This window comes from Notechis scutatus, chromosome 7, assembly GCF_049901735.1.
Source record: "Notechis scutatus isolate UNSWTSFEM ecotype Mainland chromosome 7, rNotScu1.2, whole genome shotgun sequence".
Taxonomy (NCBI): Eukaryota; Metazoa; Chordata; class Lepidosauria; order Squamata; family Elapidae; genus Notechis; species Notechis scutatus.
The window spans coordinates 27,684,989-27,710,057 of NC_142015.1; the positions used below are offsets into that span (position 1 = coordinate 27,684,989).

The 25,069-nt window shown below is 63.7% G+C and overlaps 3 protein-coding genes across 8 annotated transcripts; 1 reads left to right on the forward strand and 2 right to left on the reverse strand.

Moving 5' to 3' along the window:
- Nucleotide 1: 1 nt before the first annotated feature.
- PCSK7 (proprotein convertase subtilisin/kexin type 7) lies at nucleotides 2-9,434 on the reverse strand. Its single transcript, XM_026681027.2, is given in 18 exon segments — nucleotides 2-843; nucleotides 952-1,066; nucleotides 1,327-1,420; nucleotides 1,508-1,602; nucleotides 1,706-1,836; nucleotides 1,838-1,863; nucleotides 2,814-2,916; nucleotides 3,220-3,327; nucleotides 3,495-3,662; nucleotides 4,665-4,765; nucleotides 5,433-5,571; nucleotides 5,799-5,853; nucleotides 6,113-6,203; nucleotides 7,676-7,841; nucleotides 8,213-8,347; nucleotides 8,636-8,649; nucleotides 8,652-9,118; nucleotides 9,348-9,434. Coding segments are annotated over 17 exon segments (2,238 nt in total). The 5' UTR covers nucleotides 9,082-9,118; nucleotides 9,348-9,434; the 3' UTR covers nucleotides 2-576.
- RNF214 (ring finger protein 214) lies at nucleotides 9,093-15,047 on the forward strand. The gene is given in 17 exon segments (XM_087969826.1): nucleotides 9,093-9,838; nucleotides 9,908-10,454; nucleotides 10,457-10,708; nucleotides 11,057-11,116; nucleotides 11,350-11,490; nucleotides 11,745-11,884; nucleotides 12,216-12,284; nucleotides 12,439-12,535; nucleotides 12,693-12,781; nucleotides 13,042-13,129; nucleotides 13,325-13,392; nucleotides 13,394-13,421; nucleotides 13,505-13,875; nucleotides 14,121-14,259; nucleotides 14,350-14,457; nucleotides 14,556-14,651; nucleotides 14,823-15,047. Coding segments are annotated over 17 exon segments (3,105 nt in total). The 3' UTR covers nucleotides 14,889-15,047.
- A 573-nt stretch (nucleotides 15,048-15,620) lies between these two features.
- Nucleotides 15,621-23,487, reverse strand: BACE1 (beta-secretase 1). Of its 6 annotated transcripts, none has more exons than XM_087969778.1 (10): nucleotides 23,004-23,487; nucleotides 22,071-22,159; nucleotides 21,563-21,779; nucleotides 20,917-21,054; nucleotides 20,517-20,651; nucleotides 20,176-20,277; nucleotides 19,745-19,894; nucleotides 18,021-18,192; nucleotides 17,362-17,599; nucleotides 15,621-15,968 (listed from the first exon to the last, which is right to left on the reverse strand). In XM_087969778.1, the coding sequence occupies exons 1-10, from the start codon at nucleotides 23,298-23,300 to the stop codon at nucleotides 15,923-15,925; spliced, it is 1,584 nt and encodes a 527-aa protein (XP_087825904.1). In that variant the 5' UTR covers nucleotides 23,301-23,487; the 3' UTR covers nucleotides 15,621-15,922. The 6 variants fall into 6 exon arrangements, with proteins under 6 accessions (XP_087825904.1, XP_087825906.1, XP_087825905.1 ...); XM_087969780.1 differs by having other exon boundaries at nucleotides 23,024-23,149; XM_087969779.1 differs by lacking the exon at nucleotides 23,004-23,487 and adding an exon at nucleotides 22,629-22,682.
- Nucleotides 23,488-25,069: the final 1,582 nt, after the last annotated feature.

Below are 25,069 nucleotides of genomic sequence, written 5' to 3' on the forward strand. Positions count from 1 at the left end.
CTGGATTTTCAACAACCGTTTATTTTGGAAAAGCGCAAAAGAAGAATTCTGGCGGCTGCTGCTCATCCAAAGCCAGGAAAACAAAAATAAGTCGTCCAGCTGGCGGGTGTCCTTGGGAGAGGAAGGCAAGGGCCCAGAAAGACCCACGGGGGGTCAGGCCCAATCTGGGGCGCCCCAAGCAGGCTCCCAGTGCCTCAGGCGAGCACAGGAGGCAGCAGGCACAGCCAGCTGGTGCAGAGTGCAAGATAAGGCAGTGGGTTGGCAGAACCAGGACCTGCCAGGCCGTGGGGCAAGGAGGAGCCCTGGGTCACGGCCCCAGCCCCTTCCGACCAGCAGCAGCCCCCCCCACAAGGCCTCTTGTCCTTGGGCTGGAACTCCTCTCGTTGCCCGGCTGGGCCCCAGGAAACCCCCGGAACTCCCTCCCTTTGGGGGCAGAGAGAAAAGCCAAGCTGCTTCTCTGGGGCTGCTGGGGGTGGGGGGCCTCTCAGCTGATATTTGAAGCACAGAGCAGAGAGAGGCAGGCCTAGCATGCTCAGCAAGCCACGGCAGAGGTAGACTGCTCCTGCTCCAGGAGGTTTAGCAGTCCTCTCCCCAGTGGGGGCCTGCAGATCCCCAGCCCTCCTCCAGGTCTCGCCTGCCCACGGACGGTTGCTGGGCTCCGGCCTCGGCTTCCTTGCACAGGGGCACCGTGTCCTCCATCAGAGCTCCTCCTTCGGGGGCCCTGGAGGCCCGGCGGCTGCTGTGGCCTGGCAGGTCAAAGGCCGCGACGCCGCAGGTCAGCAGCCCTTCCAGCATGTAGTAGAAGGTCCAGAAGACGGCAAAGCACCCCAGCAGCATCAGGGTCTGGGGGAGGGGCAGGGAGCAGCAGAGGCTCAGGCCAGGCCCCCTCCCCCAAGGGGCAACCGCTCGGGTCTCCCTCCACCCCCTGCCCAGCGGGAAGGGCGTGGTCACCTTGAGGGTGTTGGCCGTGGGGACATAGGGCTGCTGCTCGGGATCCGGAGGCCGGGGGCAGGGCAAGGCGAAGCCCCCGTCCAGGAACTGCCCGCTCATCGCCTTCTCCAGCAGCCTGCGGGGGAGGGGGCACTGATCACCACAGGGACAAGGGCCCCCTCCTGCCCCCGCCAGGAAGTCCCGCCTTCAGCAAGCCACACCAAGAAGCCTCATTTTACGCCCGTCATGCCAGAGGAGTTGCTGGAGGGCAAAACGGGCCCTGGCCAGAACGGCTCCCTCCTGGTTGGCCCAGGCGTTGCACAGCTGGTGCCAGCGCTGCTTCTCCCTTCATGCGAGCCCCCCACCCCTCGGCCTGCCCCTGGAGCCCCCTCTCACCTCTGCCGCTCCTGGATCTGCGGAGGGGCCCACGAGGAGCCGTAGAGGCTCAGCTGCCACTGGTCCAGCCTGCCTGCCCTCAGCGCCTGGTCGCCTGGAGGAGGAGGCGGGGGCTCAGAGCATGAGGGAGAGCCCCCCTCCCCGCTTCCCCACTGCTCAGGCGGAGGGACAGGAGACTCACCCACGTCACGGATGGTCAGCCGGTAGGTGCCCTGGGCCTCCTCGCCCCAGCAGCGCACCGTGGAGAAGGTCCAGTCCACAAAGCCGGTGGGGTCTCTGGTGGGGGGAAGGCAGAGAAGCTGGGGAGAGACACGGCCGGCCCTGGCAGTCCAGCAAGACAGCCCCCAGGGACCCCTTGGCTCCTGCCCCCGAGACTCACGAGTCCATGCTGCGCGCTGTCCCCACCAGGGAGTCCATGCCGCTGGGGCAGAGGAGGTGGATCTCCAGGTTGCCACGGCGTGGGTGGGTGATGCTCACCGTCACGGCCACATGCTCCAGCGTCCTCAACCCCGGACGGCTCCAGGTCGGCTTCAGTCACTGGGGGGGGGGCAGCGGAGGGGCAGAAAGGCTGGGTCTGCAAAGGCCCCCAACCGAGAGGGCCCTGGCCGAGGGCTCAGGAAGACCCAGCAGTGCGGCAGCAAATTCACCGCCCCCGTTTCTCTGTCCACCACTCACACCCAGAGCCCCCAAAAGAGGCGCTTTTCACAAGGGGCCGGAGCCCACCCTCGGCAGCTGCTGGGGAGCAACCCGGAAGAAGAGCGTCTGCGGCCTCCAGACCAGGCTGGATCCACACTGCCGGCAGGAACTCTTCCCCCCTTCCTTCCAGAGACCCTTCCCCTCAGCAGGGGAGGGGTTGCTGTGGGTTGCAGCTCTGAAGCCTCCCTCCCGCACATTTGGCCTTTCCCAGCCCTCCTCGTAGAGCAACGCTTCCCTGGACAGGAAGGCCTGTGGGGGAAGTTCCCAGGGGCAGAGGGGAGCCAGACCCCCAGCCCTGGCCAAAGGGACTGGGGTGAGCCTAGGGCTGGCCGGCCAGCCAATTCCGTCCAGTGCTCCCAGCTGGCGGCTCTCCTTGCCTGCTGGGGAGGCTACTGGGTTCCCGGGCTCCTCTGGTGCCAAGCAGATGCCAAGCCAGTTGCAGGAGGGATCCACCTCCACGGGCTGGCAGGGAGGCCTGCCGATTCCCCTCCTTGGCTCAGCTTGGGGAAAGGCCTGGACGGAGCAAGGCCAAACAGAAGCTGCAGCATTGCCTAAAATGGAGAGGCGGCTGCAGCCCTGGGCCCTCGTCACCCCCACTGGCAGGGCTGAGCGTCTCGGCTTCAGCCACTCTCCAACAGCCTCCTTTGGGTCTCTGCCCTGGGCCTGCCTGCCTGCCCCCAGCCCCTGCCCCTCTCCTGCGGCGGGCAGAGGCTGGCCAGCCCTCCAACGAAACAGGGGTGGGGAGTCCCAGTTCCCGAGCCGCCCCCTCTCCGCCTCCCCCCTGCACAGACCGTTCCAGGTGGCTTCCAGCTGCCCCGGCTCCAGCGGGATGACTCTCTTCTCCCTCAGGAGAGGGCTGGCGTAGGAGGCAAGGTAAGGGACAGACTCCCAGACCTGGCAGAAGAATGAGAGAGGATTCGGCTTTCCTGCCCCCCCGCCCCCAGCCAGCCTATGCAGACCGGCCCTCATGCCCATGTTAAAGCAGCAACGCCAGCAGGGCCGCCCAGGAAACAGGTGCCGCCATCTTGCAGGGCTCCTCCTGCCAGCTGTGGCTTCAGGGAGGGACCCTGGCCCCTTTCTCCTGGAAGGGCCCAAGCCAGGCAGGAGGAGAGGCCGCCTCTCGCCTGCTTGCGAAATGGAACTCCCCTCCCGCAAAAGGAAGCTACGGCCCTGAAGCCCAGGGGAGGCAGGGGGCACCTTGGCTGCGTTGACCAATCGCCAGGCGTTCAGCAGTCCGAACCCATGCTGGGGACTGTGGCTGAGCCCAGCCTGGTTGGTGTCCCAGCGGGCACGGTGGTCTTCGTACTGTGGGAGGAAGCAGCGGGAGAGCCGGTCATTCTGCGGCCAGAGAAGAGCCGGGAGGGAAGGGCACCTTTGCTGGCCAGGCACCTGCTTCACAGATGCGGAAGGCAGGCTGGGCTTAAGCCCAGGGGGCAGCCAGTTGCGGGGGGAGCTCTGTGGGCCTGGCTCACCTTGGTGGCTGTGAAGACTATGATGTGTTGGACGTCCCTCCAGGTGAGGCAGGGGCGCACCTGCAGCATGAGGGCGATCAGTCCAGCAGCCAAGGGGGCTGCAGCAGAGGTGCCCGTGTGCCCTTCGGTGCAGCCTGTCCCCCTCTGCAAGTCCCAGTCGGTCGTGGCCTGCAGAGGGAGAGGGACTCGGTTGGAGGGGAGCCGGCCAGGAAGTCTCTCCAGCCAGGCACCCCAGCCCCAAGAGGACCACCCTGGAAGAGGGCGGGGCTCCTGGCCCTTGAGCCCCCGGGGCCAAGGCCGCCTGGCCCACTCCTGGCTGGGCGGAAGGGGAATCCTGGCAGGGCTCCGCCTGGCCCAGCAAAGCACCGAGCTCCATCCGCAGAGCCCGCCTCTCCTCCCAGCGGCTCCATGTGGGTGGGGAGCGCTCAGCCTGCCTTTGAGGGGGGCTCCCTCCCCTGCCAAGATGGCCGAGCTAACCCAGGATCTGTCCCTTCGGCCAGCTGATCAGAGCCCCGATTGGGATCCTGCAAATCCACCTTCAGCCAAGCCCTTGCTCTGCCAAGAGGCCTGGAGAAATGCCCTCCCTGCAGGAAGCCCTGGCACCCAAAGAGGCCAGGCAGAAACACCAGCCTTCCCAGGGGGAGGACCATGACTGGGCCAGAGGGAGGGGCAGAGACGCACTGGTGCGGAGGGTAGCAGGAGCCCCTGGCCGCCTCCGCCCCCTGCTTGGCTGCCCCATGGGAGGATGGCCTGTCCGGCTGGACCTCTGCAGCTGGCCCGGCATCCCCCACAGGAGCCGACAGGAAGGGGTCCCTGCCCTGGGGGAAAGCTGCAGCTGCTGCAACCAAAGACACAGCCACGAAGGCGCCAGCCAAGAGGGGCTCTCTCTCCTCCACACCCTAAAGGAGAGTCTGCGGGGAGCGGCCGGTGCCAGGGCCTTTGCCAGGCAAGGGGCCAAGATCCTCAAGAGGTCTCTGCAGGGCGTTTCTCTGCCCGTGGCTGGCGAGAGGGAAGAGGGGAGCCAAGTCTGCCCCGCAGAACAGCCCATCCGGGAAGACCAGCAGGGCCCCCAGAAACCCTCCTTGCCATTCAAAAGGAGACCAAGCCCCCTCCCCACCCCAGCCCTAAGGGAGCGTGGGCAAGGCTGGGGCTCCAGCAGGCTCCACTCACAATGCTTCTCATCAACTTGTCACCTCCGCTGAAGGTCACGGCCAGCATGGAGGCGCACTCCTCGGCGTAGAACGGCTTGTAACCCATCTCATCCACGGCGCCTGGGGAACAGAGAGCAGAGAGCCCCGGGGGAGGGGGCACTGGCACTTGCTTGGCACTGCAGGAACCAGCTGGATTCCTCCCACCTGGCCTGGCTGGCTCTTTCTCCAGAGGACCAGCATTGCCAGCCAGGGTCCGCCTGCCATGGGGCAGAGCCCCAAGGGCCCACATGCCTCCCTCCTTTTCTGTGGCTGCAGAGCAAAGCCCAGGCCTCTTTGGGAGAGCCCAGAGACCCACAGCTGGGAGGGAGGGAGGAGCCTTGGAGGGCCAGGAATCCGACTCTGTGCGGGGAGAACATCCTAACCCCTCCCTGCCCCCGAATGCCAGCGGCCTGGCCTCTCCCTGAGCCTTTCCCAGTCCGCTTTTCCAGGCCCGCTGAAATCTCCCTGGGGGCTGACAAGGCTGCTCCCTTCCGGGCCTCTCACTCAAGGCAGCAGCTTTCCCAGCACCTGCCTGGTTTCGGTCTGGCAATGAATCCGGCGTGACGGAAAGGGGAACCGCAAACCTGCTCAGAGGCTCCTCTCCGGATCTTGGGAGGAGAACCGAGAAGCCGCTCGGCCTCTCGAATGGCACAGGGTGCAAACAGCTCCCCAAACCACGGCCAGGTGGGAGAGAACCCGGCCCGGGAAGGCGAGAGCACAGCGACCCCAGCACTAGCTGCGCCATTACCAATGGTGACTGTGTAGATGGAGTTGGCGTAGCCATCATAGTTGCAGTTGTCGTTGTGATGGCCCCCGTTGCCACTGGCGACCACGAAGATGCTGCCGAAGCCCCTCCGGCCAGCAATCACGCCATGCTGCAGGGCGGCCTGTGGAGGACAAGCGCTTCAGGGGGTGGGGCTGCAAGAAAACCCCCCCCCCGGCCCTGCAGACACTGCACCCCTCCCTTCTTCCCAGTTGACAGCCTGGCAGGAAAAGGCCAAGCGGGTGGGAGCTCATTAGCCGCCTGGCCCTGCAGATGCTGGGGCACCCCCGAGGGCCACCCGGGCCCCGTGCTCTGCCTCCCTGCAAGCCCCACGCCTGTGCTCCTTCTTACCTTTCCCAGCTGGTGGGGGCCGTCCACTGTTTTGCCATCGTCATCTGGGCCCCAGCTGCAGAGGAAGAGGCAGAGAGGGGCACTTAAAGGGACGAGGAGAGCAAAGGGCTGGGACTCAGCATGCCCCCCCCCCCCCGAAGGAGAAGGGCAGGGAACTCCGAGTGAGGCGGGGCTGGGCAGGAGTTTGCTTTCCTCGGAGGTCTGCAGGAGGAGCCAGGAGGGCAAGGGAGCCCACCGCCCAGGGGGAAACAGGAGGGGGAAAGCAGTAACGGAAGCAGGCCAAAATTAAGTACACCGGATAAACGTTCGCAAACCTGCAACTGTAGATGTCGTTGATCTGGTAGTGCTTGTTAAAGGCGATGGCCTCCAGGCTGTCTGTGAGGGGCCCATCCAGCACCCGGATCCCTGCGGGGGAAGAGCCTCCAGGTTACTCGAGAGTGGGCCTGGGGGTGGGAGGAAGGGGGCAGCCAAGGCTTCTGTTCCCTCCATTGTCACCGGGGCTCTTCCGTTCCAACGGAACACGCAAAGGGAGCACAGGACTTTGTGGGGCTGGAATGAGCAGCTACCACTAAAAATCCAGAGAGGACCAGAGAAACGCTATTTCCTTTAATTTTAGTTAAAGCCGAATATCCTGCAAGTGGTTAGTCTCCGGTTCTGAACAATTTCTGCCCTTTGACAGCTTTAAAGATGAAAAACCTCCCCTCCTGGAGTGGGCTGGGCTGCTCAGGGTGTGACTGACCCCCCCCCCCGCCCCGCCCATTTCTTCTGAGCTGCCCCTGGGAGGCTGCGATCCTCAGCTGGCTGGGTCATTTATCTGGCCCACTGCCAAGGAAGCCAGTCTGGCCAGGAAGTGCCAGCCGGGAGGGAAGGGAAGGAGCGCTGCTTCGGTGCAGCTCTCCAGAGGGAGGCTGCCCCCTGGTGGTGGGCATCTCCAGAGCCTTGGCCTGCTCCCATCTGCCCCCCGTCCCCCCCAAAAACATCCGGAAGTCGCTTCCAAGGCCATTCCGGTTGTTCTGAAAGAGGCGGGTCTCTGCACACCTTAAGGCCCAAACCAGAAGCTGCGATGGAGACAAGCGGCAGCGTCTTGAGCTGCTTCCTTTGCGTGAGGAGGGGGGACCATCATGTGGCGGAAAGCTCTCACCCCCCCCACACACACACAGACTGTGGTAGGCAGGCAGGAGAGCAGCCTTTGCAGAGCAGGGTCAGGAGCATCCTCACCCCAACCCTCCATGGCACAACTTCACACACACACACACACACACACACACACACACACCCTCTGGGGGCCTACCACAGGGGAGTTCCGGCCAGAATACTTTGCACTCGGCAGCCTCCCACAGCTCACTTCCAGGCTACCCAGAGCCAAATACTGGGGGTGCCTCCCATAGCACCCCATTGTTGTGGCATTGTCCTGCACACTTCCCAACTGCACTAGGCCCCTCCCCCAGGAAGCAGTGCCCGCGTAAGCAGGACCTCTCTTTGCAAGACTGGAGGGTGCGAAATGCAGCGTTTGTGTTGGGATTGCAACCTGTAGAACGTCTGGTGACTCCCAAGAATTCAGGCAGGCGACCTTGTAACCCCGACAGCCGCTCTCTGTGGCTTCCCTGTGCCCGTCTGCCCTCTCTCTCTCTCTCCTTGCCAGGATGACCAGAGCGGAGGCAGAGCAGATGAACTGAGCTGCCCTGACAGACTCAACGCAGCCCGAAAGGACCCGCTCCCTTTAGAGGCTGAGAGTGGAAGGGGCTGAGCCTCTTTCTCGGCCCTTCGGGCACCTGGGGGCTGCTCCCCCTCTTCCCCGTCTCCCCAGGTCATTCCCGGCATCCCTCAATACCTGACACCCCCCCACCCGCCCCTGCAGAACTGGGCAGGAGTAGCACCTGCAATCCGGCTCCCAAAGGCGACGCCCACTGAGCAGAAGCTGTTATTGGAGGCGGCTGCAATTTCCCCGGCACAGCGGGTCCCGTGGTGGTTGCCGTTCTCCTCGTCTGGGTGGGGCATGGGGTCAGGGTCGTTGGAGTTCAAATCATAGCTGCCTTCTGGGCTCTGGGAGAGAGACCAGCCTGAGGCCCCTCCTCTCCTTGGCCCAGGAGGGGCAGGCCAGCCGGTGCCCCCGCCCCCGCCTTCAAGCCCCAGGGGACTCCTCCGTCCAGAGGCCCCAGCCGGCCTGGCCCAAACCCAACCGACCGGATTCTCCTCCAAGGGGTGTGAAACAGCCACCCCCCAGTGGCACTACAAGGCCCACCTTGGGGCCAGGCCTTCGGAGAGGAAAGCCAGGGGCTGCCCCCATCTCCACCGGGAGGGAGACCTCCTGGAGAGTCCCCTCCTCTGCCAGCCTCTTTCCCCGCTGAGAAAGGAAAGCGTGAGCCCCGGGAGAGGAACTGCGGGGGGGGGGGTGGAGAGGGGCAAGCACTCACGTAGTTGGGCTGGATGTCCTTGATGGTGTGTTCAATGCCATCGTCCACCACCACCACCGTCACCCCCTGGCCAGTCACGTTCCGCTCCCAAACACCAGTCACGTTGATGTCCATCCCGGGGCTCTTGCGATTGTCCTGGCCACCAAGGAGAGAGCAAAGGTGGCCGGAAAGGGGGCGGCATCCCCAGTGCCTCCTGGGGGCGGGGGGGCGGGGCGGGCAAGGCCCGTCTCAAAGCCACAGTGCCCGTCAGCCGATCCTTTGCGCCTGCCCCGCATGGCCTGGGACTCCCCTCCCTGGCAAGGGGTGGCCGAGGGGGCTGGAGGAAGGCTGCCTTGGAGGGCAGGACACCCCGGGGAAAGGCCCCCCTCCCTCGCCAGCGCAGCCCCGGGGGCTCCGGAGCCAGAAGCCCCGAGGGCGGCTTACCAGGTGCCACTGCTGGGGAACTTGGGGTCGTTGAAGTGCAGGGCGCGCTTGGAGCGCTTGAGGAGCCGCTGCGCCGCGTGCCACCCCACGCCCGCGTGCCCAGCGAAGAGCGCCTCGGCCGCCCTCCGCAGCCCCGCGGGGGCCCGGTCGGAGGCGCGGGCAGGCCGGTAGGCCAGGAGGTAGTGGCCCTTCAGCTCCCCGATCCGGCCCACGTTGACCAGGCGGGCCTCCCGGGCCAGGTCATCGGCCAACCGGTCCAGCTCCTCCTCGGGGCCGGTCAGGCGCACGGCCCACGCCAGGGTCTCCGGGCAGCGGGCACCCGAGCAAGGCGGCGCCCCCGCCCGCTGCTCCGTCGCCCCGAAGGCGCCCCATCCGAGGAGCAGCAGCAGCAGCAGCGACGGCAGCACCCGGGCAGGGCAGCGGCGAGCGTCCCCGGCGGCCTCCATCACCGCTCGCCATGGCGGGGCAGCATCGGACCAGCGGCTGCCGGGAGAGAGACGGGGGCGTGAGCGGAGTCCCGGGCGGCCAGCTCCGCTCCGGCGGCTCTCCCGGGCCAGCAGGAAGCGGCGCCTGCCCCGGGGCGCCCAGCCGCAGGACCGGCTCCGGAGGCAGCGCTGCGCCGGGCCGGGCCGCGGGGGCTCCCCGGGCGAGGCGGCTCCCCTCCCGGGCTCAGGCGGGCCGCGACCCTCGGCCCCGCCCCGCCGAGACGCACCTTCCGCGCGAGCCGGGCGGGATCCGGCGGCGGGGGAGGGTCAGACGTCACGTCCGCTGCCCAATGGGCCCCGCCCTCCCTGCTGGGGGGGACGACAAGGAGGCAGACACAGCTATGTCCCCCTCCTCCTCCTCCTCCGGAGGGCGGAGCCTGCCCGGCTCGCTCTACACCTGCTCGGGAGCCGCCCCTCCCGGCCGACTGGGGCGCTGGCTGCGCGCTTTCCCTGCCGTCGCTCTGGCCGCTCGGCCTCGCGGCGCCGCCCGCCGGCAGGAAGAGCAGGCCGCGTCGAGGCCGCCGCAGGTCGGGCAGGGCGCGGAGTGGCGGGCGAGGGTCCCGCGGCCGGAGGGGCGGGCTGAGCCCCAGACACCGCGTTGGGGTCTCCCGGAGGGGCCGCGGCGTTGCCCCTCGGCCCGGGCGATGGCGTCGGAAGAGGCGGCCATGGCCGAGGTGAAGGCCCCCGCCGATGCGGCCCCCGGCGCCGCCGCCCCCAGGTAGGCCGCTCGAGGCCAGGGCGGAGGGGCCCTGCGGGAGGGTCGCCGGGGCCCTTCGCGCCCCTCCAGCGCCAGGCGGAGCGCCCGGTGGAAACCGCTTTTGCGGACGCCGAGCGGCCTGCTGGGTCTCTGCGGGGCCGAAGCGCCGCCTTTCCGGGAGACGCCGGGGCTTCAGCGGCGGCCCTGCGGAGCCTCCCCCGAGCCCAAGCGGGGCGTTTGGAAGCGGCCCGAGAGCCCGCCTGCCCCCTGGCTGGGTCTCCGGTTGCAGGAAGGCCAGTCCGGGGCGTTGGGCCTCCTCCCGGGCACCGGCGCCGGCGAGGCCTTTCCCGGGAAGGGGCGCCGGGAGGGTTTGGGATGCCTTCGTAGAAAGTGGACCGACCCTCCCTCTCTCTCTCTGCGACCTCCCTGTCCGCGAAAGCAGCTGCCTCCCCTGGACGCCGCCCAGCCCAGCCGGCCAAGGGAGTGCCTGGAAGGTGGACTGGAGAGGAATCCCAAAGACCCGGACTCCCGCTCCCTCCTCCTCCTCCTCCTCCTCCTCCTCCTCGCCGGTTCCCGACCATCGCAGCCCCCGGAAGAGCCTGCCTCGCCTGAGGCCGCCGACTTGCCCCCGGCCAGCCCCCCAGCGAGGAGGCGCCCTCCGTGCCTGAGCTGGCCTCCCCGCCGCCTGGGGAAAGCCTGCCAAGGGCCGCCCCGCTGCTTCTCCAGCCCGAGGCCCTCCGCTGCTCCAAGGCTGAGCTGGGGGCGCTGCTCTTGCAGCACAGCAGAAGGCGGCAGAACGGGTGCCCGGACTTGGAAGACGAGCCTCTGGCAGCCTCTCTGGGCCAGGAAGAGGATGGGGCTGCAAAACCCTCCCAGAACATGGCCGTCCAGGTCAGGGAGTGGGTGCTTGGGTGGACCTTCCTCCCAGGAGGAAGTGGGGCTGGGAGGGGAGGCTCGGGATCCCTGGAGGGCTTGCCCTCAAAGGCAGCCAAGAGATGCCCATGGCCAAGGGTGGGTGGTTTCCTTGCCAATGCGCCAGTCCACGGACTCTGGGTGGCAGAGAAAGAGGCGTTGGGCCCCCTTCTCGGCTTCAGCGAGGGCCGTGATAGAGGACCAGCCAGGACCCAGGCCTTTGTGGTGCCCCTCAGCCAGAGGCTGCTAGGCAGAGCCGGTGGAGTCGGAGAAGGTCGCATTTCCGCCTCCGGCTGCTGGCAGACAAATCCTTTCCTCCCTCTGCAGACTGATTTCAGGACGGCTGACTTGGCAGCCAGCACTGACCTGGACATGGAAAAGAACTTGGTCAGTACGGGACGCTCCCCTTCCGCTGGGGCTGGGACTGAAATAAATGGCCGGTGCTCCCCATGTGGAGAAAGGGGCCTTGTGCGCTCCGCTTGTTGAACTGTTCCCCCTGGCATCCTCCCTGGTCAGGATCTCCTAGCCCAGCCAGGGTGCTTCGGCCGTGCTGGCTTAAGGCTTTGCCTTTTGAAGGTGGCGGCCCAGAGGATTCAAACCTCTCTCTTGCTGCCCGATAGGACAAGATGATGTCCGAGAGAGCTTCGTTGAAGGAGCGATACCAAGAAGTCCTGGACAAGCAGAGGCAGGTGGAGAACCAGCTGCAAGTGCAGCTCCAGCACCTGCAACAGCGCAGGGAAGAAGAGATGAAGAACCACCAGGTGGGCCTGCGGTGGCCAGTCAAGGAGTGCCAGGCTCAAACCGGGAGCGGGGGTGGCGGCGGCACTGGGGAAGGAGGGAGCGATGCTGCTTGGTGGAGAATTTGTGGGGCTTCCGAAACCCCACCTGACACCAGAAACGGAGAGCAGCCGAGAGGGTTGTCAGTTGAAGATTGTGGAGCCCAGGCAAAGCGCCTAGAACTCTGAAACCGTGTTGAGAGTGCTGAGAACGTGTCTCTGCTTGTTTTCTGCCCTAGGAGATCTTGAAGGCCATCCAGGATGTGACCGTTAAGCGGAAAGAAACCAGGAAAAAGATGGAGAAGGAAAAGAAGGAGTTTTTGCAAAAGGAGCAGGACTTGAAGGCAGAAATTGAGAAGCTCTGTGAGAAAGGCCGGAGGTATTTCAGGTTGTCGGCTGCTGGCCTCTTCAGAAAGCCGATACTGAAGGGGGCAGCAGGTGACGGATACAGGCGAGCAGAGCGGGGGGGGGCGGGGCTGCACTTGGGCCCCCATTTCTCACGCAGGCCTTCCGAGTCGGGAATTCAGGAGGGCCACAGCCCCTTGTGGAAGCAGCCCAGGCCAGCGTTCAACCTGCTGGGCCTCCCTTGCACATCTAGTCCAGACCCCACCCTTGGGCGTCCTGTTGCCTAGTGCAGCCGCTCACCCCGGGAGCCGGGAGCCCAAAACGTTCACTGGGCCGCCCTTCTCTCCCTCCCTGCCTCACCTCAGGCTGCTGAAGGAGCAAGAAGAGAAGGAGAGCAAGATCGTCTCGCTGATGGCTGAACAGGCAGAGGAGAAGTAAGCAGGGCGGAGGGGGGTCCCCTCAAACGGAGAGGAGGGGAAGGGACCCGTCCCACTGCTGCCAGCTGGGAAAGCGGCAGGGCCTGGGGGCGGCTCCTCCGGGGCTCCTGGCAGGCCCCTTTGCTCAGCGGGCTCCTTGCTTGCTCTGCAGGGAGGCCTGGGAGGTGGAGCTGGGCAAGCTGAAGAACCAGCAGAGCGACATCAGCCAGTCCATCCTGGAGGAGACGGAGAGGGCCTGGAAAGCAGAGGTGGGGGGGAGGACTCGGCCCCTCTCCAGATGGTTTTGGCAGCAGCAGCCGTGAGGCTGGTCTGGGGCAGAGGCCCTGGGGGAGGGGAGGGGGTCACCGTGACTGCGCTTTCACCGCCCACGCCAGACAGCGTAAACAGCTCCTCTCTCCCCCCCAGATCCTGTCTCTGGAGAGCCGGAAGGAGCTGCTGGTGCTGAAGCTGGAAGAGGCCGAGAAAGAAGCGGAGCTGCACCTCACCTACCTCAAGTGAGCTCAGCGGGCAGAGGAGCAGGAGGCCCTCCTGGCAGAAGCCCCTCACGGCCCTGCTCTCCAGGGCGCTTCCGCTGGGACTGCCCCGCACCCCTTCCCCTGCTTCAGGCAGGCCTGGCATCACCCTTGCCCTCCGGTGACTGAGCGGGCGGCCCCTCGCGCAGAGCCCCGGGCTCAAAAGACTCGGGGGAGGCTGAGCTGGGGGCGGACTTGGCGGTTTGCGAGCGCAGAACTTCCCCCGGGTCTCTTGCACGTAGGTCAGCCCCGACGCTGGAGACCCTCCGGCCAAAGCAGGAGTGGGAGGCCAGGCTGAACAAAATACGGATGACCAAGGAGAGCGTCCGGGTAAGTGCAAAAGTCCCGTCCGTCCGTCCCCGTCCCGTCCCCCGGGATCACGGGAGGCATCCCAGGGCTCTCACCGCGGAGGCCTTGTGGGTCTAGAAGCTGCAGCCTCAGAGGAGAGAGGTGGGTGGGACGTCCCCTTTGGAGGGGCTGCTGGAGCGCTTCTCCCACCTGGCTCAACACGCGTCCATCTTCTAGGACAAGTTCAACGACCACATCCAGCTGGTACGGAATGGGGCCAAGTTGAGCAGTCTCCCACAGATCCCCACCCCCTCTGCCCCCACCCCCGTTGGAGGTGAGCCGGGGGGGCAGAAGGCTGGTATGGGGGCCCTGGCCGCTACCAGACGCCGGACTAACCGTCTTCCTCCTCCTCCTCAGACAGACTTTCTGCTGCCTCCTTTCCAGGCCAGCTCCTCGCTCGGCCCCCAGGTGCCCTTCCCCGTGGGGTCCGTTTCCATGCCCCCGATGGTCATGCCCAGCGCTGACCCACGGGTGCTCTCCTTCCCCCTGCTGAACCCCAGCCTCATCGCCAGGCCCAGCCAGCCTTCGCCAACTTTGCCTGCAGCCCAGGAGCGGAGCAGCCCCTGCCTCACTTCCCTGGTCAGTTCCCCCGGGGCGCCCGGACCCTCGCTGCCTCCCCCAGGCCTGGGAGGAGTCAAGGCCCCGCCCGACTTCCATAGACCGCCCCCTGTGGACAAGCTGGAGAAGATCCTGGAGAAGTTGATGTCGCGCTGTCCTCAGTGTAACAAGTGAGCGTGGGAGGCAGCCCCGAGGGTCCCCCCCTCTGCCCCAGCAGGCTCAGACTGATGTCCCCGGCTGGCCTCGGGCAGAGCGGATCCTCCGGCCTTCACCGCCTGGCTGGTGGGCTGCTGGTGCAAGGCCCGCTTGCTTGCGGCCACTGGCCCATGGGGGGGGGGGAGGAGGCCGCCGGTGGGGGACTGCTGGGCAAGAGCAGCCCCATCGCCTGAGCTGAGCCTCCTCTTCTTCTTCGCAGGGCCCAGCTGACCAATGTCCTCCAGCAGATCAAAGCCGCTCGAAGGACCTTGGCAGGACTTACCATGGAGGAGTTGAGCCAGCTTGTAGCAGCCAAAGTGGCAGAGCAGCAGGAGCGGGTGGCAGCTGTTGGCCCCCAGGTGGGCTGGCCGGCAAGCCTTGGGCGCGCTAGGCATTAGGAAGCCGAAGGCGAGCTCAGCCTATAACGGGTCTGCTTTCCTCTGCCGCAGCCCCATGGCCAGATGTGCTCCCCCTTGTTCCCCGGTCCGTTGCCTCAGATCAGCAACCCTTTGTTCTTGCCACCCGCACAGGTCCCCTATTCTGGGACGCCCCCCCAGGTGAGTCCAGCGGGGCCTTCCAAGTTTGCTCAAGCCGCCTGTCGGGGGAGACCGACTTGCCTGGACTTCACGCCCCTTCTTTGCCTCCTCTCTGCCAGGCACCTGTGGCCTGCAAACTCTGTCTGATGTGCCAGAAGCTGGTGCCGCCTGGCGACCTCCACCCCATGGCCTGTTCACACGTGCTGCACAAGGAGGTGAGGGGCCTGAGGAGACCCCTGAGCGGGTTGAATTGGCCTGACTGCCTAGAGGATCCCAGGCGCTCCGTGGCCCCCTGAGTAGAGACGGAGCCGGGAGGAGGAGGAAGGGGGCTGCTGGGGGGCCGGGGTTCTCCCTGGGGCTGAAGGGCAGCGCTTGTTTCCTCACAGTGCATCAAGTTCTGGGCTCAGACGAACACGAACGACGCCTGTCCCTTCTGCCCCGCCCTGAAATGACCCCGACTGGAGAGAGCAGGCGGAGGCGCCTTGCGCCCGGCCTTCCGACGGCTCTGTATTTATACGGCCATGTATACACCTGTACATTTTTATTCTATAGGGAATGTGTGTATAGAAAGTCCACATCCATACCCGTTCATAATAAAATGTGTATATTATGCAGCCGTTGGGCGGATCCTCCTTTTCCTCCCTCCGGGGAACCCCGTGGGTTTTGTTCTGGAGAGCGGTGGGAGAGCCAGAGCATTTTCCCTCTGGTGGCCCTGCAGCCCGAGAGAGGCTCTCGGGGGCACCCCAAGCGGCCCGGCCTTCTCTGCCGCCAACAGCTGCTGCTGGCCTCACAGACGCTTCGGCGTTGGGTCAGGACAGACCCCTGCGGGGCTCTTCCCTGCCCGTGAAGGCCCATGGGGGGGGGGGCTGCCGAGGCTGGCTTGGGGGGCCATGGGTGCGCCTGGAGAGGAGGGAGGGGGTTTCGGGCCTAAGCTGGGACTCCAGCAATGAAGGGGAAACTCCCTCACAGGGGGGGCACCCTGGAAACGGCTCCCTGCAGTGGGCAATTCCAGCGAGTGGCAGCCTGGCCTGGAAGGCCATTTTACCCCAACTTGGCTCCACGTAAACAGCCCTCGCAGGAGTGAGAAACACGTCGTCCTGTCCCGCCTCTCCCTCCTCCAGGCAGCGTGAAACCCACAAAACCCGTCCGAACAACTTGGCCAAAGCACAAAACACACAACACAGTTAAGAGGTTTTCCAGCTTTTTCCTCCTCTTGCATTTGAGACAAAATGGGAAGATTGGGGAGCCAATATTACAAATATTTACAAAATATTGTACAAGCGCATTGACTGCAGCTCATCCCCATCTCCCACGGCCAGCCCCTGCACGAGGGTCTCCCAGGGAGCGTCCCATGGACAGCAATGGGGGTCTCTGCCCTGTCAGCCTCCCAAGGCGAAAGTTCCCAGCCTTCAGCCATTTGGTCCTCGGGCAGAGCACAGCCAGGGGGCTGGAAAGGGGGGGAATCCAGCAGAGGGTATTTTAATTCCTAACCCGCTTCTGTCCATTGCAAAGGAAACACCTTGGACTCCACCCTGCAGAATAACAGAAGTTGGAAGGGACCTTGGAGGTCAGCTAGCCTACCCCCCTGCTCAAGCAGAAATCCTATACCACTGTGGAAGCGCTGCCTGTGCTGCTGAGGGGTCTGGCACCGCCCTGTTCCAATCCTGCCTGACCCTCCATGGGTTGCTCAGCAGAGGCCCCAGAGCAGGGATAAGAGTCCCGGCTGCCCGGCTGCCCAGCGGCTTCCGTTTGGCAGAGAGGCAGCAGGCAACAGAGCCCGGGGGACGGCCTGTGGCCCCGTGGCAGGCCAGCTGCAGGCTGCTGAGGAAAGGCGTCTCTGGCCGTCCATTCCCCGAGTAGCCTCTGATGCCCGCAATTGCCCAAGGCCACTGGGTGCCCAAGCTGGCAACAGGGCTGCCTTGGGCTCAAACCCTCTGAATCTTCCCAAACTCCTGGGCTGGGAGGGCAAAACCTCTGGGCCAGATCGCAGAAAGGGTGAGGAAGAAGGGCCAGAAGGCGGGCGCCAATTCAGCTTGCTTGGCATCCAAGGCAGGAGGCTGGCACCGGGGATCCCGCTGATGGGAGGGCACGCTCAGGGCACTTGATTCCGCCAGTGGGAGAGTCCCACCCCCCCACCTCCCAGAAGTGGGGCCACTGGCCAGCTCATGGGGCCTCCCTAGAGGAGAGGAGGAAGGGCAACGCCATAAGCAGGGCGGCGGAAGGGCCGCCCTCCCCACCTCCTAGGCAGCTGTTACAGCCACAGATCCTTCTCCGTTCCTGGAATTCGGGTTCTACAGCCATCTAGCCTTTCGCCAACCCAGAGGGTCCTCCGCCACCTGGAGCTGATCCCTGCCCCAGCCAGCATGGGGGACGGGTGTCCTTGAAATGGGGGTCACCATAGTTCCAAGCAGGCACCCGAAGACTCTGAAAATGGGGCACAGCAACCCACCTTCGGTTTCATAACTACTGAGATTCAGAGAAACAAGCACGCCAAACACCCCCCCGCCCTTGATTAATTACAAAGAAGTACTGCTCAGAAGCCCCCGCCCCCTTTCGATCTGCTGCTTCCCTGGTGCACAAGCTGCATCAGAGCAATGGGACAAAAGGTGTTTTCTGGACAGGTGATGGGACGCCCTGCCAGTCCTGCCCGCTGCCTGCACAAGTTGCAGGACTCCTGGGACACCAGTGGAAGCAATGGCAACGGGTCTTGCGCCACAAAAGGCCCTGCCAACCTCTCTGCCCGCCACGGGCCAGAGGCCGGTGGTTGTGGTGGGCCCCAGGCGGCAGCAGAGAACCTCAGCATCAGCCGCTGCCTGCTTGGAGAAGGCAAAGGCCACAGCAGCCCTAAGGGAGGGGATGGTGGCTGCAGTGCCAATGCCCAGCCGTGTCACCAGCACGGGCCGGAGGTGGGGGGGCAGCGCTCACTTTAGCAGGGAAATGTCATCCGCGAAGTCATCATGGCCGCGGCGGAGGCAGCGGAGGCAGCGCCACTGCGAGACCATCAGGCAGAGAGGAAGCATGAAGAGGGCGCAAATGGCTGCCATGATGTAGGCGATGGTCATCAGCATCGACTCGTCCGTCTGGGGGACGTTGTAGCCACAGTCCTCCATGTTGGAGTGCAGGAAAGGCCCATCCACCGAGGCCACCCGGAACGCGTCCTGCACTGAACACAGGAGCGGGAGGGGCAGAGGCGAGGCGTGACAACGGGGACCTGGCAGAGGCCCCCTCCCCACCCATCCCCACTGGGTCAGGAATGGCAGAGGAGAGGCAGGCCAACGGGACCCCCCCCATGTCTGGAGAAGGCCAGGCAGAAGCCAGCCGGGGCTCCAAAGCCGTGGGGCTCCCAGGGGCCCGGGGAGAAGGGGCGCTCCAGACGTGTTGGTGGGAGGGGCGACAACGCACTTCAGAACCGCCCCCCCAGGACCCCGCTTGAGCTGAACTCAAGGCCCCTTTTCATGCTGGGGGGGAGCAGAGCGTGGCCTTGCAGGTAACCCAAGGGGGCTGTGGGGCTATCCGGGTCACCAAGCTCTTCTGGGGGGAAGCAGCAGGTGCGACGGCTACACCCTCCCTGCTCTGAGACCTACCATGGCAAGTGCTGACCGCAAAGCCAATGCGCCTCTGAGCCCGGTCAAAGACCACGTAGAAGCCCTCCATGATGACGGCCCCCATAACGGTGCCGGTGGAGGACTGGGAGACAGCAAACTTGTAGCACTCATCCTGGGAGGTAGCCACGTCCTCGACTGGCCGCAGGTATTGCTGAGAGAGAAGGCAACAAGGGCGTGAGGCCAGGCCACGTCCCAAGAAAGGGTCAACAGGGCAGCAGGCTTTGGCACTCCCCGGAGGATCAGGGACGGCTGCGGGCGTCCTCAGCCTTTGAGGCGTTTCACAAGGGGGTTGAAGGGCAGTTGAGCCATTTCTTCGACAGAACTGGAAGGACCTCGGGGCTCCTGTAGCTGAACGCCCGTGTCAACTCATAAAAGTTTTCTATACACGTTTTATAGTTGCTAACAGAAAGAAGGGGGGAGTTTCAAAGAGCAGGCAGCAGCGTGGAATTGAAAGTACATTCCACTCATATTTTTTTCAGAGACTGATTAGATGACTGAAGCTTCTGCCCGCAAAAATCTAATTGGAGAGCATCATTGATGGCTCTGGGCTATGGACGTGTTTCGTTGGATGATACACCCAGAGGGGTTGGGGGGAAAGCAGGATCAAGGGTGACAGTGAATTACGTATCTCAGAGTCGGCTATTCCCAGGCTAATGCCGGCAAGTTAACTTCTAATAAATCCTTTCAAGTTTTTGGAGTGTGGCTTGAGGCTCATGATTTAATTGGGGTAACTGCTGGAATCCTGACAGCCCGCCTGGCCAGAGGCAGAATTCCACTATTCTGCCATCCTGACGGGTGGGCATCAGGCCCATGGAAATCTCTTCCTAAAGGTGTTTCTTCCATTTTTTTTCTGACATCCAATCCAAACTTTTAACTGTCAAAGGACAGTTTCTTCTCCCGTCTTCTGAACAACTTTCCCTGCCTTCTACACAACAGAGCTTGAGCTATGTGGAGACACCCGGATTTCTCTTCCCCAGGCTAAGCGCATCCCATGCCAGGAGCCTCTCCTGTCCCCTTGGCTGCTCTCCTCTGACCTCTTCAGGGCTACGGGTGCCAAGCGCAGTCTAGCCTGTGAACCGTAATGAGGACGGCTGTTCTTGATTTTGATCCCTGCTGCATTTTCCTTTCTGGCTGGCCAGGAAAAGTTAAGCAGCATCCAAAGTCAAGCTCAGAAATTAATCTATGGATCAAATTTCCTGCTTGAAAAGATCTTATGCATTTATTAAAAAAACAAAAAACAAGGTGCTCCTGTAGGACTGGTATAGTTTTAGCCAGAGGAGGTCCATTTTGTGGGGGGAAAGCTTTTGGCCTCTTGCTCACTGCAGTTCTTAGAGGTTTTCCCTTTGGGCCTCTCGTACTACAAGGCCCCGTGGCAGCCTTATCAAACAACAAGGACTGTCCCCAACCAGGACAGCAGGGGAAACAAGGCTGACCAGTTGGAAACAGATGTCTTAGTTAGAGCATACTAGCTCCCCTTTTCTCCTTGCAAATAAATTAGCTAGAAAGTTTTACGTGCTTAATTATTCACCTTGTCAGTGAGGGACAGAAAGGGAACAGCAAATCCAGCATTTGGGTGGGCCAATCAATGGTTTGGCCAATACGGTCTTCACAATATCTCAACTGACCTTCTGTCCAGTTTCCCCTCTGCTGATATTGCCCTCCAAACAGACTCCGCCCACTACTTTTGAGGAGCTGGCACCCACCTGGGGCAGGATGCTGATCCGGAAGGAGTGGTTGGTGGTCTCACCCATCAGGTAGAGAGAGATGACCGGGAAGATGTTCCAGGGGGTTGTTCCCACCTGCCAGCAAACCAGCTGCTCCCCCAGCCAGAAGCCATCTGGGAACTTCTCGGTCTGTGGTGAGGGAGCCAGGACGGAAACAGCTCAGCCAAAGGCATCAGAGGCCGGGAAGGCGCCAGACCCCCTCCCCCCGAAGACGAAGCTATTTCAGGTTCCCCGCCAAGGGGCTCCTCGTCCCGTCCCTTTCCATCCCTTCCCCTGCTGCAGAATCTGACAGGCAGGTTCAGGCAGGGACCAAGCACAGTTGGGGTACCCTGCCTCCTGGGGGATGCGGGCTTTTCGAGCAGGAGAGGAGGGTCTCTGCCCCTCACCCCACCCACCCCGGCTTCTCTCACCGAGGAAGCTGTCTTGATGGACTTCACTGCCTCCTCAAAGACCTTCTTGGGCAGCCGAAGGTTGGTGGTGCCACTGTCCACAATGCTCTTGTCGTAATTGTACTGGGGAGGTTGGGGGGGGGGGACACAATTCAGGTGCTGGCTCCATGTTTGTGTGGGGCCCAGCCGGGGATGAGCAGGGCAGGGAAGCCGCTCGGGAGGCAGCAGGACACTCTGAGCGAGGCAAGGTGCTGCTGCTCCCTCCCACAGCCCAGACGCACTTAACCAAGTCAGCATGCAGCACCTGTGCCAAGTCCCCAGGTGGTAGTCCTTCCCCCCCCCCCGATCAGCAGCCCCTTCACCTCCTTGCAGTCCATCTGGAGGTCCTGCCCATTGATCTCAATCTTGACTATGACAACCTCGTAGTACCATTCCTTCCGGATGGGTGTGTACCAGATGTTGCCCCTGTAGAGAGTCTGGTCGATGCCCCCAATGATCTGTGAGGGAAGGGGAACTGTTAGGGGTGGGAGGCAGAGGGCCCACCCAGAACATGGTTGGAGACTGGCTTATGTGGGGAGCCGCTGCCTCTTGCAAGCTCCCTTCTTTGGGTACAGGCACAAGCTGGCCCACTTGGGGGAAGAAACAAGGCCTATGTCGTAGGCTCCTCTAAACGGAAACGCTCTGCACTCTAGTCTCTCAGAAGACAGTTTATTGAGATCCTTTAAAGGCCATGATGCCATAATAGGAGCCACATGCCCTCACCATGCTGCCCCCCACGGAAGCCAGGGTCTCTGAATCATTGGTCGGGAAGCTTGTGCCACACAGCTGCAGGGAGAAGATGTTGGCCACCTGCGTCTGCTTCACCAGAGAGTCGAAGAAGGGCTCCAGGCTGTTGTCCGGCTGGCGGGAGAGAGAGAGAGAGAGAGAGAGAGAGAGAGGCATGCCAACAGTGCGGTTGGGCATCCTCGCTCACCTGGTAAGAGGCGTCAGGTGAAGGCCGTGACTTCTCCAATTGCCCCTTCCCCCAGCAACATATTGGGACTGCATCTCCCAGAACTCCTAGCTGGCTACAAAGGATGGGAAGCCTTCCTGTAAAACACCTGGAGGACAGAGGGGCACAGGGAGGGCTGGAGGGCTTTAACCGTCTTCCTGACCTAGATGGGGTCTTGGTTCCTCTGGGCAGCAGTGCTGCAGCCCCTTCAAGGCCTTCCCTGAGCTGGCTCAGCACACTTAAGTCCGAAGGGCAGAGCCGTGCCCTAGAGAAAGCTGGGGCTAGTTTGGAAAAGGTCAAACTCTGCATCTCAAACGCCCCACGACGGACTCTCCTCATTAAGGCCCAAACCAACCAGCCAGCATCCTGCTCAGGAAAAGACTTGCATGACATGAAGCTTGAGCGAAAGGAGCTCACCCGGGCAATTTCGGCATATGCCAAGCCCAGAATGCCTTCCCAGTTGGAGCCGTTGATAAAGAACTTGTCCGACTTGATGATGGCGGCAATGTTGGCACGGACGGTGACATTTGGGCCATGAGGGATGGCCACCAAGTCAGTGCCCAGCTCTCCCTCCCACTTCCCTTGCGTGTAGGGCACATAGACTCCCTTCTGCAGGTCCCGATAGGTGCTGGAGCTACAAGAGACATGAGCAGAAAGTCGGTGCCACGGTGCTCCGGACAGGACAGGCAAGAGGAGGAGGCCAGGCTCAGCCTTCCGTTAGTTTCCGGGAGCCAGCCTGCAGCCAGCCAGAGGCCGAAAGCCCAGCATGCAGACGCAGCAGGGGGAGGGCAGCCAGGCAGGAACACCACTGCCTCTCTTGCCCCCCCCCCCCCACCGGTGTCTTTCTGAAAGCAGGCTGGGGGAGCTGTGGAGCGAGGCCCCCCTCCTCTCTGAACGGCTGACCTCACCACCCTTGCCTACTCACAGCTGGCGCTGATAGTATCGCTGCAGGAACTGATGAGGGGCTGCACCCACAGCAAAGTTGCTGCTTCCAGTGTCCACCAGGATATTCAGCTGGAAGAGAGAAGAGCCCATGGGAGGAGGAGGCTGAAACTGCTTCACGCACAACGTTGGAAAATGTCTCTGCACCCCACCCACATTTGACCAGGGTGCCTTCGTTTCCAGATGTGCTGGCTACATCTAGAGTTCTGACTGCGCCCAGGAGACGGGCTCTAGAAGCAGCAAGCAGGGTCTCCAGCCCCAGAAGAGAAGAGTTAGGGCTTCCTCTGTTACCCTTTCCTGCAGCAACAGCTGTGGTGAAGGCCAAGGGCCCCCCGGGGCTGCCCTTGGGGACCCCAGCTTGGGAGGAAGGAGCATGGAGGTCGACAACAGGGCCACGGGGGGAGGAAGGGGTGACGGCCTCAACTGGACGGGCCTTTCCAGAAGGAGGCCAAGCAGCTCCGGGAGCCTCTGCCCAACTCAAGGTCACAGGCAGGCCGCCTTTCGAGCCCTGCCGCCCTGGGCAGCTGCTCGACTGGCCCACTATTTGCACACCGGCAGTTCTAGAAAGGAGCCGCGCCATCCGCACGCTGAGCAGGCGCAGGAGACGCCAGGACCGGCCTCCTTCCTACGGGCCCGACCCGTGGCGCTCCTCTCCCCGCCAAGGCCTGCTGGCGTCGGGTCTGCCGGGCCAGGCTCCCTCCGGGCTCGGAGCACCCAAAGGGCCGGGAGGCCGCTGCGCACAAGAGCGCGGCTGGCGCAGCTCGCTCGGGAGCCGGAATCGCTCTTTCCGCCTCAGCGACCCTGGCTCGCCCCGCCGCTTTGTAGGGGCCGGGATGAGGTTCGGCCAGCAGGGCCCCTCGGAGCCTGCAGCAGCCGCGCCCCGGCCAGGCCGGCAGAGGCGCCCGCCGCCCCTCACCTTCTGCGGGGGCTGCCCACCGTCATCTCCACGTAGTAGCCCTGCCCCGGACTTGCCGCGCAGGTTGTCCACCATGGCCACGAAGCTGCTGCTGCTGCTGCTGCTGCTGCGGGGGCCGGCGGTGCGGCGGCCTTGCTCCCGCTCCTCCTCGGCCGAGCGCCGCGCCCGTCCTTCCGCCGCCGGCGCCCCGGGCAGCGCGCTGTGCAGCGGCAAGCGGAGCCCGGCCGGGGTGCCTCCCAGGCCGCGCGGCCCGCCCGAGCCCAGCCACAGCCAGAGCGCCAGCAGCGCTGGAGACATGCCGGGCGCCTGTGCGGACGGCGGCGGCTCTACAGCGGCATCTCTGCCGAGGGCGCGGCGGGACAGCAGAGGCTCCGGGCCCGCGGGCGGAAAGGCGGGCGGCGGCAGCGGGGGCGGCCAAGTTTCCCTCTGCCGGAGCTCGCCGGGAACTGTCGACCTGGCCCGGGCGGCGGCGCCTTTGCGCAGGCGGCGGCGGCGGCGGGAGGAGGAGGAGCTGCGGTGCGGGCAGGCGGTGGGCACGTCTCCTCCGCTCGGCGCTGGGCGGGGCGGCGGGGGAGGCCCAACCCGGCTTCCCCGCCAGCGCCCGGCCGCGGCGCCTGCCTTGTGCTGCCCGCTCGCCCGCCCACCCTCTGCCGGAGGCACCGGAGGCTTTTGCTCTCGGGGCCCTCCGTGGAACCGGCCCGCCGGGGGATAAGCGCCGCGCCGGTGAGGAAGGCTCCGCGGCGGGCGGGCGGGGGAGGCCGCCTCCTTTGCCTTGTCCTCCCGGGAAGAGAGCCGCCTTCGGACGGCTCGGCTGCTTTCGTCGTTTGGCGCATCCCGAAAAGTGGACTAAAGCCCAGCTGAGCGTCGGCGGAGAGACTCCCGGGCCGAGAGCGGCTCCGGACGGGGCTTTGGGTTCCAGTTCAGTTTAATAAAGCCCATCGCAGGCAGCAGAGCAGCCGGGCCGCCAGAGGTGCGAAGGTAGGCGATTCCCCTTTAAGCGGGGACTGGCTCGGGGGAGACGTGCGAAATGAGGTGTACAGTCACTGGGTTCACGCGTGGGAGGAGGGTTGCATCCTTCGCCGGGTACCCGAGACCTCCTAAGGTGCAGCAGCTGGTGCGATCCGGCAGAGGGCGGGCATCCTCGAGCTCCTCTGCGGCCTCTGATGGCGGCCGCCAGCCCTGTCCTGGCGCAGATTGAGGGGCAGCCTGCCAACTTGCAACCTCCCCTGCTGCCCCATTTCTTAGAGGAGGAAGGAAAAGCGAGGGGGGCAACCTGGCCTTGGATCTCCTGAAGACGCTTTTGCAGGAGGCCCTGCTAGCCTGAGAGGGGAAGCCCTCCCGCCAAAGGCCACTGGTCCCGCGGAGGTCAGAGTCTCTGGCACTCACCCCCAAGTGGAAGCACAGAAGCCTACAGTAGGTGCTCCTCTTGCAGCCAGAAGCCCCCCCCCCCCACTGGGAGGGAGCTCCCTCCGCTTGCCTTGAGCCAACCAAGCTGTAAAACAGCACCAGCACCAACCCTGTTTTAAAAAGGCGTTTTGAACCCATTTGCCCAAGAAACAGCCATGTTGCTTTCATCAGAAGAGCTTCTGCACATCACTGCACTAAGAAAGCGCTGGCTGGCCAGCTACAAAGCCCAATCTAAGGTGCTCAGCATCTGCCCTGGCTGTGCTCAGCAGAATCCTTCATTTTCCACTGCAAGCTGTTTTTGAACTGGATCTCTTGGGCCGCTTGGGACCTGCTGGAGGGTTTCCTTTTGAGGGCCTGAGATCCCAACCTTGAAGGCACTTCCTTTAACAGGAACGTATTATTTTCAGTCTGCTTTCATCTTGCCTGCATAGAAACTCAGAACAGGAATCTGCCAACACTGCCTGCTTGATAAGGAACTCTGAAAGCAGATCTAACCATAGCTAGATGCACAGGATGCAGTTAGAACTGGACTTAGAGGCTCTTTTCAGCTTGGGATGAGGGGCAAGCAGGGGTCTAGGTGGTATAGATCGTGCCAAGGGCATCTGAACAACATGAATTGTACATGTATTATTCCACATTGAACATCTTTACTTCTACAT

Coding starts and splice junctions, on each gene's coding strand:
- BACE1 (XM_087969778.1), bottom strand. CDS start 23,300: ATGTCTCCAGCGCTGCTGGCGCTCTGGCTGTGGCTGGGCTCGGGCGGG. Junction 20,652..20,916: donor CTTCCGTGGGGGGCAGCATG/GTGAGGGCATGT, acceptor CTTCCCTCACAG/ATCATTGGGGGCATCGACCA. Junction 18,193..19,744: donor GGATCAGCATCCTGCCCCAG/GTGGGTGCCAGC, acceptor CTTCTCTCTCAG/CAATACCTGCGGCCAGTCGA.